General features: G+C 45.1%; 1 protein-coding gene across 1 annotated transcript in view; it reads right to left on the bottom strand.

Annotated features, from left to right (window-relative positions):
* LOC127928999 (DNA topoisomerase 3-alpha-like) overlaps window positions 1-16,014 on the bottom strand; it is a 79,086-nt gene that overhangs the window by 34,887 nt on the left and 28,185 nt on the right. Inside the window, 4 exon segments of the mRNA XM_052516643.1 lie at window positions 4,442-4,524; window positions 4,623-4,697; window positions 7,962-8,062; window positions 9,978-10,030. Coding sequence (XP_052372603.1) covers window positions 4,442-4,524; window positions 4,623-4,697; window positions 7,962-8,062; window positions 9,978-10,030 — 312 coding nt within the window.

The raw sequence follows: 16,014 nt of genomic DNA on the forward strand, positions 1-16,014 counted from the left end.
AGTTCCCAAAAGCCTGGGGAACGTGTTAACAGAAAGATGATTAAAAGCCTGGGGAACTGACCAAGTGGCAGTACATCCTCCACTAGCGTCCTCCACTAGCGTCCTCCACTAGCGTCCTCCACTAGCGTCCTCCACTAGCGTCCTCCACTAACGTCCTCCACTATCGTCCTCCACTATCGTCCTCCACTATCGTCCTCCACTGACGTCCTCCACTGACGTCCTCCACTAGCGTCCTCCACTAGCGTCCTCCACTAGCGTCCTCCACTAACGTCCTCCACTATCGTCCTCCACTAACGTCCTCCACTATCGTCCTCCACTGACGTCCTCCACTAACGTCCTCCACTAACGTCCTCCACTAGCGTCCTCCACTAACGTCCTCCACTAGCGTCCTCCACTATCGTCCTCCACTAACGTCCTCCACTAACGTCCTCCACTGACGTCCTCCACTGACGTCCTCCACTAACGTCCTCCACTAACGTCCTCCACTAGCGTCCTCCACTAGCGTCCTCCACTAACGTCCTCCACTAGCGTCCTCCACTAACGTCCTCCACTAACGTCCTCCACTATCGTCCTCCACTAACGTCCTCCACTAGCGTCCTCCACTAGCGTCCTCCACTAGCGTCCTCCACTAGCGTCCTCCACTAACGTCCTCCACTAGCGTCCTCCACTGGCCCTCCACTAACGTCCTCCACTATCGTCCTCCACTAACGTCCTCCACTAGCGTCCTCCACTAGCGTCCTCCACTAGCGTCCTCCACTAGCGTCCTCCACTAACGTCCTCCACTAGCGTCCTCCACTAGCGTCCTCCACTAACGTCCTCCACTAGCGTCCTCCACTGACGTCCTCCACTAACGTCCTCCGCTAGCGTCCTCCACTGACGTCCTCCGCTAACGTCCTCCGCTAACGTCCTCCGCTAACGTCCTCCGCTAACGTCCTCCGCTAACGTCCTCCGCTGATAACGTCCTCCGCTAACGTCCTCCACTAGCGTCCTCCACTAACGTCCTCCACTAGCGTCCTCCACTGACGTCCTCCACTAACGTCCTCCACTAACGTCCTCCACTATCGTCCTCCACTAACGTCCTCCACTAGCGTCCTCCACTAGCGTCCTCCACTAGCGTCCTCCACTAACGTCCTCCACTAGCGTCCTCCACTAGCGTCCTCCACTAACGTCCTCCACTAGCGTCCTCCACTGACGTCCTCCACTAACGTCCTCCACTAGCGTCCTCCGCTAACGTCCTCCGCTAACGTCCTCCGCTAACGTCCTCCGCTAACGTCCTCCGCTAACGTCCTCCGCTAACGTCCTCCGCTAACGCGTCCCGCTAACGTCCTCCGCTAACGTCCTCCACGCCCGCCCGCTAACGTCCTCCACAGCGTCCTTGCTAACGCCCTCGTCCACTGCTAACGTCCTCCCTAACGTCCTCCGCTGACGTCCTCCACTGATAACGTCCTCCTAACGTCCTCCACTAGCGTCCTCCACTAACGTCCTCCACTAGCGTCCTCCACTGACGTCCTCCACTAACGTCCTCCACTAACGTCCTCCACTAACGTCCTCCACTAACGTCCTCCACTAGCGTCCTCCACTAGCGTCCTCCACTAGCGTCCTCCACTAACGTCCTCCACTAGCGTCCTCCACTAGCGTCCTCCACTAACGTCCTCCACTAGCGTCCTCCACTGACGTCCTCCACTAACGTCCTCCACTAGCGTCCTCCGCTGACGTCCTCCGCTAACGTCCTCCGCTAACGTCCTCCGCTAACGTCCTCCGCTAACGTCCTCCGCTAACGTCCTCCGCTAACGTCCTCCGCTAACGTCCTCCGCTAACGTCCTCCGCTAACGTCCTCCGCTAACGTCCTCCGCTAACGTCCTCCGCTAACGTCCTCCGCTAGCGTCCTCCGCTAGCGTCCTCCACTATCGTCCTCCACTATCGTCCTCCACTAACGTCCTCCACTAACGTCCTCCACTAACGTCCTCCACTAACGTCCTCCACTAGCGTCCTCCACTAACGTCCTCCACTAGCGTCCTCCACTAACGTCCTCCACTAACGTCCTCCACTGACGTCCTCCACTGACGTCCTCCACTGACGTCCTCCACTGACGTCCTCCACTGACGTCCTCCACTGACGTCCTCCACTAGCGTCCTCCACTAGCGTCCTCCACTAGCGTCCTCCACTGACGTCCTCCACTAGCGTCCTCCACTAGCGTCCTCCACTAGCGTCCTCCACTAACGTCCTCCACTAGCGTCCTCCACTAACGTCCTCCACTAACGTCCTCCACTAGCGTCCTCCACTAGCGTCCTCCACTGTCGTCCTCCACTAACGTCCTCCGCTGACGTCCTCCGCTAACGTCCTCCGCTGACGTCCTCCGCTGACGTCCTCCGCTGACGTCCTCCGCTGACGTCCTCCGCTGACGTCCTCCGCTGACGTCCTCCGCTAACGTCCTCCGCTAACGTCCTCCACTAGCGTCCTCCACTAGCGTCCTCCACTAGCGTCCTCCACTAGCGTCCTCCACTAGCGTCCTCCACTAACGTCCTCCACTGACGTCCTCCACTGACGTCCTCCACTGACGTCCTCCACTGACGTCCTCCACTAGCGTCCTCCACTAGCGTCCTCCACTAGCGTCCTCCACTAGCGTCCTCCACTAACGTCCTCCACTAGCGTCCTCCACTAACGTCCTCCACTAACGTCCTCCACTAACGTCCTCCACTAACGTCCTCCACTAGCGTCCTCCACTAGCGTCCTCCACTGACGTCCTCCACTGACGTCCTCCACTGACGTCCTCCACTAGCGTCCTCCACTAACGTCCTCCACTAACGTCCTCCACTAACGTCCTCCACTAACGTCCTCCACTAACGTCCTCCACTAACGTCCTCCACTAACGCCCTACTAACGTCCTCCACTAACGTCCTCCACTAACGTCCTCCACTAACGTCCTCCACTAACGTCCTCCACTAACGTCCTCCACTAACGTCCTCCACTAGCGTCCTCCACTAGCGTCCTCCACTAGCGTCCTCCACTAGCGTCCTCCACTAACGTCCTCCACTAAGGTTTAGGGAGTAGGGACTAAGGTTTAGGGAGTAGGGACTAGGGTTTAGGGAGTAGGGACTAAGGTTTAGGGAGTAGGGACTAGGGTTTAGGGAGTAGGGACTAGGGTTTAGGGAGTAGGGACTAGGGTTTAGGGAGTAGGGACTAAGGTTTAGGGAGTAGGGACTAAGGTTTAGGGAGTAGGGACTAAGGTTTAGGGAGTAGGGACGAGGGTTTAGGGAGTAGGGACGAGGGTTTAGGGAGTAGGGACTAGGGTTTAGGGAGTAGGGACTAGGGAAAACCCTCACCCCTGTGTGTAGTGAGTAGGGACTAGGGTCTAGGGTTTAGGGTCTAAAGTTTAGGGTCTAAGGTTTAGGGAGTAGGGTTTTGGGTCTAAGGTTAAGGGAGTAGGGTTTAGGGTCTAGGGTTTAGGGAGTAGGGTCTAGGGTTTAGGGAGTAGGGACTAGGGTTTAGGGTCTAAGGTTTAGGAAGTAGGGTTTAGGGTCTAGGGTTTAGGGAGTAGGGTCTAGGGTTTAGGGAGTAGGGACTAAGGTTTAGGGTCTAGGGTTTAGGGAGTAGGGTCTAGGGTATAAGGTTTAGGGAGTAGGGACTAGGGTTTAGGGTCTAAGGTTTAAGGGAGTAGGGACTAGGGTTTAGGGACTAGGGACTAGGGTTTAGGGTCTAGGGTTTAGGGAGTAGGGTCTAGGGTTGAGGGACTAGGGACTAGGGTTTAGGGTCTAGGGTTTAGGGAGTAGGGTTTAGGGTCTAAGGTTTAGGGAGTAGGGTTTAGGGTCTAAGGTTTAGGGTCTAGGGTTTAGGGAGTAGGGACTAGGGTTTAGGGACTAAGGTTTAGGGAGTAGGGTTTAGGGTCTAAGGTTTAGGGTCTAAGGTTTAGGGAGTAGGGTTTAGGGTCTAAGGTTTAGGGAGTAGGGTTTAGGGTCTAAGGTTTAGGGAGTAGGGTTTAGGGTCTAAGGTTTAGGGTCTAGGGTTTAGGGAGTAGGGTTTAGGGTCTAAGGTTTAGGGAGTAGGGTTTAGGGTCTAAGGTTTAGGGAGTAGGGTTTAGGGTCTAAGGTTTAGGGTCTAGGGTCTAAGGTTTAGGGTCTAGGGTTTAGGGAGTAGGGTTTAGGGTCTAAGGTTTAGGGAGTAGGGTTTAGGGTCTAAGGTTTAGGGTCTAGGGTCTAAGGTTTAGGGTCTAGGGTTTAGGGAGTAGGGTTTAGGGTCTAAGGTTTAGGGAGTAGGGTTTAGGGTCTAAGGTTTAGGGAGTAGGGTTTAGGGTCTAGGGTTGAGGGACTAGGGACTAGGGTTTAGGGTCTAGGGTTTAGGGAGTAGGGTTTAGGGTCTAAGGTTTAGGGAGTAGGGTTTAGGGTCTAAGGTTTAGGGAGTAGGGTTTAGGGTCTAGGGTTTAGGGACTAGGGAAAACCCTTACCCCTGTGTGTATAGTTTCTCAGCGATCTTCATGGTCTCTTTGGCGCCGATTCTCAACTTCCTGGAAACCAGCTTCTCCATTTCCTATTGGACCAGACAACAACACAGGCAGACCATTGGTCAATAGACAGAAAGTGAGTGTGTATCGTGTGTGTGTATATATATATGGCTAGTGTCCTCACCACTGTGTCCAGGGGCAGAGGCCTCCACTTGCTTTTGGGTTTACTGGTTACCGAGGTGACGGTTGCTATGGGATCCTAGGAATTCAGGTCATTACATCATCATCTCCGTAACAGTTAAGATTAGTATTTAATAAGAGTCAGTAACATATTCAAAAATCCCCATCAAAAATCTGTCAACTTCAGCCGACACATGGGCTGTTGTGAGGGAGCGTGTAACTGGCATTCTGACTGTAGGAATGTTCCCCAGAGCTGTTTAATGTTCATTTCTCTACCACAAGCCGCCTCTAAACGTCGTTTTAGAGAGTTTGGTCATGTTCATTTCTCTACCACAAGCCGCCTCTAAACGTCGTTTTAGAGAGTTTGGTAATGTTCATTTCTCTACCACAAGCCGCCTCTAAACGTCGTTTTAGAGAGTTTGGTCATGTTCATTTCTCTACCACAAGCCGCCTCTAAACGTCGTTTTAGAGAGTTTGGTCATGTTCATTTCTCTACCACAAGCCGCCTCTAAACGTTGTTTTAGAGAGTTTGGTAATGTTCATTTCTCTACCACAAGCCGCCTCTAAACGTCGTTTTAGAGAGTTTGGTCATGTTCATTTCTCTACCACAAGCCGCCTCTAAACGTTGTTTTAGAGAGTTTGGTCATGTTCATTTCTCTACCACAAGCCGCCTCTAAACGTTGTTTTAGAGAGTTTGGTCATGTTCATTTCTCTACCACAAGCCGCCTCTAAACGTCGTTTTAGAGAGTTTGGTCATGTTCATTTCTCTACCACAAGCCGCCTCTAAACGTCGTTTTAGAGAGTTTGGTCATGTTCATTTCTCTACCACAAGCCGCCTCTAAACGTTGTTTTAGAGAGTTTGGTCATGTTCATTTCTCTACCACAAGCAGCCTCTAAACGTCGTTTTAGAGAGTTTGGTAATGTTCATTTCTCTACCACAAGCCGCCTCTAAACGTTGTTTTAGAGAGTTTGGTAATGTTCAACTCTACTTCACAACAGCAAAATCTGTGAGTTTGTGTCGAGTGGCCATTTATCTACCCCCAGCACAAGGTGCACCTGTGTTTTACCATGACGTTTAATCAGCTTCATTGATACAACAAATAAGAGTTCTTGAGGGATGAACATTTCTGGGATCTTTTATTTCAGTTCATGAAACCAAACAAGTTGTGTTTATATTGTCATGTATAAAATAGACCAGCTGCTAATAACGTTGTTTTAAAACTCTTTAGACAAGCCGCCTAAGAATGAAGTTTACTAACCCCCTCATCACAGACAGAGTTCCTCATCACTAGACAGACCCCTCTCCTACCTCCTAAGACAGACAGTTTTCCCTCAGTTTAGATCAGACCACCCTCTACAACAGCAAAATACAGTGGACATTGTGTCAGACAGTGGCCTTTTATCAGACAGACCCCCATCACAGACAGACCCCCTCCTACCTCCATACAGACAGACATGACCCCCTAATCACTTAGACAGACCCCCTCCTACCTCCAACAGACAGACAGAGTTCTGTGGGGACAGAACCCTCCTACCTCCATACAGACAGACAGACCCCCTCATCACAGACAGACCCCCTCCTTTATACAGACAGACAGAATCATAGACAGACCACCCTCCTACCTCCATACAGACAGACAGACCCCTCATCAAGACAGACCCCCTCCTACCTCCATACAGACAGACAGACCCCCTCATCACTAGACAGACCACCCTCCTACCTCCATACAGACAGACAGACCCCCTCATCACAGACAGACCCCCCTCCTACCTCCATACAGACAGACAGACCCCCCTCATCACAGACAGACCCCCCTCCTACCTCCATACAGACAGACAGACCCCCCTCATCACTAGACAGACCACCCTCCTACCTCCATACAGACAGACAGACCCCCCTCATCACAGACAGACCCCCTCCTACCTCCATACAGACAGACAGACCCCCTCATCACAGACAGACAGACCCCCTCATCACAGACCTCACAGACCTCCATACAGACAGACAGACCCCCTCATCACAGACAGACCCCCTCCTACCTCCATACAGACAGACAGACCCCCTCATCACAGACAGACCCCCCTCCTACCTCCATACAGACAGACAGACCCCCCTCATCACAGACAGACCACCCTCCTACCTCCATACAGACAGACAGACAGACAGACCCTCCTACATCAGACAGACAGACAGACAGACAGACATCAGGCAGACAGGCACCCCCCTCCAGACAGCCTCCAGACAGACAGACAGACACCCCTCCTACCTCAGACAGACAGACAGACAGACAGACAGACAGACAGACAGACAGACAGACCCTCCTCCAGACAGATCTGGTAGATGACAGACAGATCTGACAGATGACAGACAGACAGACAGACAGACAGACACCCCTCCTACCTCCAGACAGATCTGACAGATGACTAGACAGACAGACAGACAGACACCCCTCCTACCTCCAGACAGATCTGGTAGATGACTAGACAGACAGACAGACACCCCTCCTACCTCCAGACAGACAGACAGACACCCCTCCTACCTCCAGACAGACAGACAGACAGACAGACAGACAGACAGACACCCCTCCTACCTCCAGACAGCATCTGACAGACAGACACCCCTCCTACTCCAGACAGACAGACAGACAGACAGACAGACACCCCTCCTACCTCCAGACAGATCTGGTAGATGACTAGACAGACAGACAGACAGACACCCCTCCTACCTCCAGACAGATTTGGTAGATGACTAGACAGACAGACAGACAGACAGACAGACAGACAGACAGACAGACAGACACCCCTCCTACCTCCAGACAGACACCCCTCCTACATCCAGACAGACAGACAGACAGACAGACAGACAGACAGACACCCCTCCTACCTCCAGACAGACACCCCTCAGACAGACAGACAGACAGACAGACAGACAGACAGACAGACAGACACCCCTCCTACCTCCAGACAGACAGACAGACAGACAGACAGACAGACAGACAGACCTCCAGACAGACAGACACCCCTCCAGACAGACAGACAGACAGACAGACAGACAGACACCCCTCCTACCTCCAGACAGACAGACAGACAGACAGACAGACAGACAGACAGACAGACAGACAGACAGACACCCCTCCTACCTCCAGACAGACAGACAGACAGACAGACACCCCTCCTACCTCCAGACAGATCTGGTAGATGACTAGACAGACAGACAGACACCCCTCCTACCTCCAGACAGATCTGGTAGATGACTAGACAGACAGACAGACAGACAGACACCCCTCCTACCTCCAGACAGATCTGGTAGATGACTAGACAGACAGACAGACACCCCTCCTACCTCCAGACAGATCTGGTAGATGACTAGACAGGCTGTGTGGTTGAACAGTCTGTTCCTCTTCCAGCTGAACTCTACTGATTCCTCCTCTACCTCATGGAGGACTGACACACACATATATACAAACCACAATTATTACTGCAACTGTTTTGAAATAAAAAAAAAAGTGTGTGTGTGTGTGTGTGTGTGTGTGTGTGTGTGTGGTGTGTGTCAGTGTAGTGTGTGTGTGTGGTGTGGTGTGTGTGTAGTGTGTGGTGTGTGTGTGTGTGTGTTTCAGTATATGGTGTGGTGTGTGGTGTGGTGTGTGTGTGTGTGTGTGTGTGTGTGTGTGTGGTGTGGTGTGGTGTGGTGTGTGGTGTGTGTGGTGTGTGTGTGGTGTGTGTGGTGTGTGTGTGTGTGTGTGTGTGTGTGTGTGTGGTGTGGTGTGTGTGGTGTGGTGTGGTGTGTGTGTCAGTGTGTGTGTGTGTGTGTGTGTGTGTGTGTGTGGTGTGTGTGTGTGTGTGTGTGTGTGTGTGTGTGTGGTGTGTGTGTGAACTGACTGTGTGTGTGGTGTGGTGTGTGTGTGTGTGTGGTGTGTGTGTGTGTGTGTGTGTGTGTGTGAACTGTGTGTGGTGTCAGAAGTGTGTGTGTGTGACTGTTTGTCAGTGTGTGGTGTGTGTGGTGTGTAATGGTGTGGTGTGTGTGAACTGTGTTTAATCAGTATGTGTGGTGTGGTGTGTGTGTGTGTGTGTTTAATCAGTGTGTGTGTGTGGTGTGTGTGTGTGGTGTGGTGTGTGTGTGTGTGGTGTCAGTATATAGCTGTGTGGTGTGGTGTGGTGTGTGGTGTGGTGTGGTGTGGTGTTTAATCAGTGTGTGTGTGTGTGTGTGTTTGGTCAGGGTGTGGTGTGTGAGTGTGTGGTCAGTGTGTGACTGTTTGGTGTGGTGTGTGTGTGTGACTGTTTGTGTATAGGTGTGGTGTGGTGTGTGAGTGTGGTGTGTGTGGTAGTGTGTGAACTGTGTTGGTCAGTGTAGGTGTGTGTGGTGTGTTTGTGTATGAGAGTGTGTGTGTGTGTCAGTGATGAGGTGTGGTGTGTGTGTTTGTGGTGTGGTGTGGTGTGGTGTGGTGAGTGTGTGTGGTGTGGTGTGGTGTGGTAGTGTGTGTGTGACTGTGTATGTGTGTGTGTGCTGTGTGTGTGTGTGGTGTGGTGTGGTGTGGTGTGTGTGGTGTTTGTGTATGTGTGTGTGTGGACTGGTGTGTGTGGTGTGGTAGTGGTGTGGTGTGGTGTTGGTGAGGTGTGGTGTAGTGTGTGTGTGGTGTTTGGTCAGTGTGGTGTGTGTGTGTGACTGTAATCAGGTATAGAGGTGTGTGTGTGACTGTTTAAGGGAAGAGGAGAGCCTATGTGTGTGTGTGTGTGTGGTAGGTAGGTGTGTGTGTGTGTGGTCAGTATATAGCTGTGTGAACTGATGAGAAACTGTTTGTGTATATAGTGTGTGTGAACTGACTGTTTGGTCAGTGGTGTAGCTGTGTGTGACTGTTTAATCAGTATGGTGTGTGTGTGAAGGTGTATAGCTGTGTTAATCAGTATATAGCTGTGTGTGTGTGGTATAGCTGTGTGGTGACTGTTTAATCAGTATATAGCTGTGAACTGACTGTGTAATGTGGTGTGTGTGTTTAACTGTGTGAACTGTGTTTGTGGTGTATAGTGTGTGAACTGACTGTTTAATCAGTATATGTGTGTGGTGTGTTTGTGTAGTGTGTGTGACTGTTTAATCAGTATATAGCTGTGTGTGAACTGACTGTTTAATCAGTATATAGCTGTGTGTGTGAACTGACTGGTGTGGTGTTAATCAGTATATAGCTGTGTGTGAACTGACTGTTTAATCAGTATATAGCTGTGTGCTGTTTAATGTATAGCTGTGTGTGACTGTTTAATGTATATAGTGTGTGTGTGTTTAATGTACTTGTGTAAGCAGTGTGCTGTGTGAACTGACTGTGTGTGTGTCAGTATATAGTGTGTGTGTGAACTGTGTGTGACTTACCTAGCTGAATCTTGTAGATATGCTGTATGAACTGCCTGGATGGTTTGAACTGACTGTTTAATCAGTACGAATCCCAGCGTGGGAACTGACTGTTTAACTGCCATGACTGTTTAGATCAGTGATTGGCTAACTGAGGCTGGGGAAGGTCTTCTGGAGGCGGAGTGTTTAATCAGTATATAGCTGGAGAGGAACTGACTGTTTAATCAGTATAGGAGAGGAGTGAACTGACTGTTTAATCAGTATAGCTGTGTGAAGTTTAATCAGATATAGGTGAACTGACTGTTTAATCAGTATATAGCTGTGTGAACTGACTGTTTAATCAGTATATAGCTGTGTGAACTGACTGTTTAATCAGTATATAGTGAACTGACTGTTTAAGAGGTTTAATCAGTATATAGCTGATGAAGAGGTTTAATCAGGATATAGCTGTGATGAACTGACTGATCAGTATATAGCTGGGAACTGACTGTTTAATCAGATATAGCTGACTGTTTAATTATATAGCCGTCAAGAGGGATGAGTGAGGAGGGGAGAGGATGACTGTTTAATCAGTATAGAGGGATGAGTGAACTGACTGTTTAATCAGTATATAGCTGTGTGAACTGACTGTTTAATCAGTATATAGCTGTGTGAACTGACTGTTTAATCAGTATATAGCTGGGACTGTGTGAACGTTTGACTGTTTAATCAGTTTAATAGCTGTGTGAAACTGTTTAATCAGTATATGACTGTTTAACTCTGTTTAATCAGTATATAGCTGTGTGAACTGACTGTTTAATCAGTATATAGCTGTGAACTGACTGTTTAATCAGTATATAGCTGTGAACTGCTGTTTAATCAGTATATAGCTGTGTGAACTGACTGTGAACTGACTGTTTAATCAGTATATAGCTGTGTGAACTGACTGTTTAATCAGTATATAGCTGTGTGAACTGACTGTTTAATCAGTATATAGCTGTGTGAACTGACTGTTTAATCAGTATATAGCTGTGTGAACTGACTGTTTAATCAGTATATAGCTGTGTGAACTGACTGTTTAATGAACTGACTGTTTAATCAGTATATAGCTGTGTGAACTGACTGTTTAATCAGTATATAGCTGTGTGAACTGACTGTTTAATCAGTATATAGTTTAATCAGTATATGTGTGAACTGACTGTTTAATCAGTATATAGCTGTGTGAACTGACTGTTTAATCAGTATATAGCTGTGTGAACTGACTGTTTAATCAGTATATAGCTGTGTGAACTGACTGTTTAATCAGTATATAGCTGTGTGAACTGACTGTTTAATCAGTATATAGCTGTGTGAACTGACTGTTTAATCAGTATATAGCTGTGTGAACTGACTGTTTAATCAGTATATAGCTGTGTGAACTGACTGTTTAATCAGTATATAGCTGTGTGTGAACTGACTGTTTAATCAGTATATAGCTGTGTGAACTGACTGTTTAATCAGTATATAGCTGTGTGAACTGACTGTTTAATCAGTATATAGCTGTGTGAACTGACTGTTTAATCAGTATATAGCTGTGTGAACTGTGTGAACTGACTGTTTAATCAGTATATAGCTGTGTGAACTGACTGTTTAATCAGTATATAGCTGTGTGAACTGACTGTTTAATCAGTATATAGCTGTGTGAACTGACTGTTTAATCAGTATATAGCTGTGTGAACTGACTGTTTAATCAGTATATAGCTGTGTGAACTGACTGTTTAATCAGTATATAGCTGTGTGAACTGACTGTTTAATCAGTATATAGCTGTGTGAACTGACTGTTTAATCAGTATATAGCTGTGTGAACTGACTGTTTAATCAGTATATAGCTGTGTGAACTGACTGTTTAATCAGTATATAGCTGTGTGAACTGACTGTTTAATCAGTTTAATCAGTATATAGCTGTGTGAACTGACTGTTTAATCAGTATATAGCTGTGTGAACTGACTGTTTAATCAGTATATAGCTGAACTGTGTTTAATGAACTGACTGTTTAATCAGTATATAGCTGTGTGAACTGACTGTTTAATCAGTATATAGCTGTGTGAACTGACTGTTTAATCAGTATATAGCTGTGTGAACTGACTGTTTAATCAGTATATAGCTGTGTGAACTGACTGTTTAATCAGTATATAGCTGTGTGAACTGACTGTTTAATCAGTATATAGCTGTGTGAACTGACTGTTTAATCAGTATATAGCTGTGTGAACTGACTGTTTAATCAGTATATAGCTGTGTGAACTGACTGTTTAATCAGTATATAGCTGTGTGAACTGACTGTTTAATCAGTATATAGCTGTGTGAACTGACTGTTTAATCAGTATATAGCTGTGTGAACTGACTGTTTAATCAGTATATAGCTGTGTGAACTGACTGTTTAATCAGTATATAGCTGTGTGAACTGACTGTTTAATCAGTATATAGCTGTGTGAACTGACTGTTTAATCAGTATATAGCTGTGTGAACTGACTGTTTAATCAGTATATAGCTGTGTGAACTGACTGTTTAATCAGTATATAGCTGTGTGAACTGACTGTTTAATCAGTATATAGCTGTGTGAACTGACTGTTTAATCAGTATATAGCTGTGTGAACTGACTGTTTAATCAGTATATAGCTGTGTGAACTGACTGTTTAATCAGTATATAGCTGTGTGTGAACTGACTGTTTAATCAGTATATAGCTGTGTGAACTGACTGTTTAATCAGTATATAGCTGTGTGAACTGACTGTTTAATCAGTATATACTGTTTAATCTGTGTGAACTGACTGTTTAATCAGTATATAGCTGTGTGAACTGACTGTTTAATCAGTATATAGCTGTGTGAACTGACTGTTTAATCAGTATATAGCTGTGTGCTGACTGTTTAATCAGAACTGACTGTTTAATCAGTATATAGCTGTTTAATCAGTGTGAACTGACTGTTTAATCAGTATATAGCTGTGTGAACTGACTGTTTAATCAGTATATAGCTGTGTGAACTGACTGTTTAATCAGTATATAGCTGTGTGAACTGACTGTTTAATCAGTATATAGCTGTGTGAACTGACTGTTTAATCAGTATATAGCTGTGTGAACTGACTGTTTAATCAGTATATAGCTGTGTGAACTGACTGTTTAATCTGTTTAAGTATATAGCTGTGTGAACTGACTGTTTAATCAGTATATAGCTGTGTGAACTGACTGTTTAATCAGTATATAGCTGTGTGAACTGACTGTTTAATCAGTATATAGCTGTGTGAACTGACTGTTTAATCAGTATATAGCTGTGTGAACTGACTGTTTAATCAGTATATAGCTGTGTGAACTGACTGTTTAATCAGTATATAGCTGTGTGAACTGACTGTTTAATCAGTATATAGCTGTGTGAACTGACTGTTTAATCAGTATATAGCTGTGTGAACTGACTGTTTAATCAGTATATAGCTGTGTGAACTGACTGTTTTAGTATATAGCAGACTGTTTAATCAGTATATAGCTGTGTGAACTGACTGTTTAATCAGTATATAGCTGTGTGAACTGACTGTTTAATCAGTATATAGCTGTGTGAACTGACTGTTTAATCAGTATATAGCTGTGTGAACTGACTGTTTAATCAGTATATAGCTGTGTGAACTGACTGTTTAATCAGTATATAGCTGTGTGAACTGACTGTTTAATCAGTATATAGCTGTGTGAACTGACTGTTTAATCAGTATATAGCTGTGTGAACTGACTGTTTAACTGTTTAATCAGTATATAGCTGTGTGAACTGACTGTTTAATCAGTATATAGCTGTGTGAACTGACTGTTTAATCAGTATATAGCTGTGTGAACTGACTGTTTAATCAGTATATAGCTCAGTATATAGCTGTGAACTGACTGTTTAATCAGTATATAGCTGTGTGAACTGACTGTTTAATCAGTATATAGCTGTGTGAACTGACTGTTTAATCAGTATATAGCTGTGTGAACTGACTGTTTAATCAGTATACTGACTGTTTAATCAGTATATAGCTGTGTGAACTGACTGTTTAATCAGTATATAGCTGTGTGAACTGACTGTTTAATCAGTATATAGCTGTGTGAACTGACTGTTTAATCAGTATATAGCTGTTTAATCAGTATATAGCTGTGTGAACTGACTGTTTAATCAGTATATAGCTGTGTGAACTGACTGTTTAATCAGTATATAGCTGTGTGAACTGACTGTTTAATCAGTATATAGCTGTGTGAACTGACTGTTTAATCAGTATATAGCTGTGTGAACTGACTGTTTAATCAGTATATAGCTGTGTGAACTGACTGTTTAATCAGTATATAGCTGTGTGAACTGACTGTTTAATCAGTATATAGCTGTGTGAACTGACTGTTTAATCAGTATATAGCTGTGTGAACTGACTGTTTAATCAGTATATAGCTGTGTGAACTGACTGTTTAATCAGTATATAGCTGTGTGAACTGACTGTTTAATCAGTATATAGCTGACTGTTTAATGAAGCTGACTGTTTAATCAGTATATAGCTGTGTGAACTGACTGTTTAATCAGTATATAGCTGTGTGAACTGACTGTTTAATCAGTATATAACTGACTGTTTGTGTGAACTGACTGTTTAATCAGTATATAGCTGTGTGAACTGACTGTTTAATCAGTATATAGCTGTGTTTAATGAACTGACTGTTTAATCAGTATATAGCTGTGTGAACTGACTGTTTAATCAGTATATAGCTGTGTGAACTGACTGTTTAATCAGTATATAGCTGTGTGAACTGACTGTTTAATCAGTATATAGCTGTGTGAACTGACTGTTTAATCAGTATATAGCTGTGTGAACTGACTGTTTAATCAGTATATAGCTGTGTGAACTGACTGTTTAATCAGTATATAGCTGTGTGAACTGACTGTTTAATCAGTATATAGCTGTGTGAACTGACTGTTTAATCAGTATATAGCTGTGTGAACTGACTGTTTAATCAGTATATAGCAGTATATAGCTGTGTGAACTGACTGTTTAATCAGTATATAGCTGTTTAATCAGTGTGTGTGAACTGACTGTTTAATCAGTATATAGCTGTGTGAACTGACTGTTTTTAATCAGTCATATAGCTGTGTGAACTGACTGTTTAATCAGTATATAGCTGTGTGAACTGACTGTTTAATCAGTATATAGCTGTGTGAACTGACTGTTTAATCAGTATATAGCTGTTTAATGTGTGAACTGACTGTTTAATCAGTATATAGCTGTGTGAACTGACTGTTTAATCAGTATATAGCTGTGTGAACTGACTGTTTAATCAGTATATAGCTGTGTGAACTGACTGTTTAATCAGTATATAGCTGTGTGAACTGACTGTTTAATCAGTTTAATCAGTATAGCTGTGTGAACTGACTGTTTAATCAGTATATAGCTGTGTGAACTGATCAGTATATACTGTTTAATCAGTATATATGAACTGACTGCAGTATATAGCTGTGTGAACTGACTGTTTTTAATCAGTAATATAGCTGTGTGAACTGACTGTTTAATCAGTATATAGCTGTGTGAACTGACTGTTTAATCAGTATATAGCTGTGTGAACTGACTGTTTAATCAGTATATAGCTGTGTGAACTGACTGTTTAATCAGTATATAGCTGTGTGAACTGACTGTTTAATCAGTATATAGCTGTGTGAACTGACTGTTTAATCAGTATATAGCTGTGTGAACTGACTGTTTAATCAGTATATAGCTGTGTGAACTGACTGTTTAATCAGTATATAGCTGAACTGTCAGTATATAGAACTGACTGTTTAATCAGTATATAGCTGTGTGAACTGACTGTTTAATCAGTATATAGCTGTGTGAACTGTGAACTGACTGTTTAATCAGTATATAGCTGTGTGAACTGACTGTTTAATCAGTATATAGCTGTGTGAACTGACTGTTTAATCAGTATATAGCTGTGTGAACTGACTGTTTAATCAGTATATAGCTGTGTGAACTGACTGTTTAATCAGTATATAGCTGTGTGAACTGACTGTTTAATCAGTATATAGTTTAATCAGTATATGTGTGAACTGA

This window comes from Oncorhynchus keta, unplaced genomic scaffold, assembly GCF_023373465.1.
Source record: "Oncorhynchus keta strain PuntledgeMale-10-30-2019 unplaced genomic scaffold, Oket_V2 Un_scaffold_5251_pilon_pilon, whole genome shotgun sequence".
NCBI classification, from domain to species: Eukaryota; Metazoa; Chordata; class Actinopteri; order Salmoniformes; family Salmonidae; genus Oncorhynchus; species Oncorhynchus keta.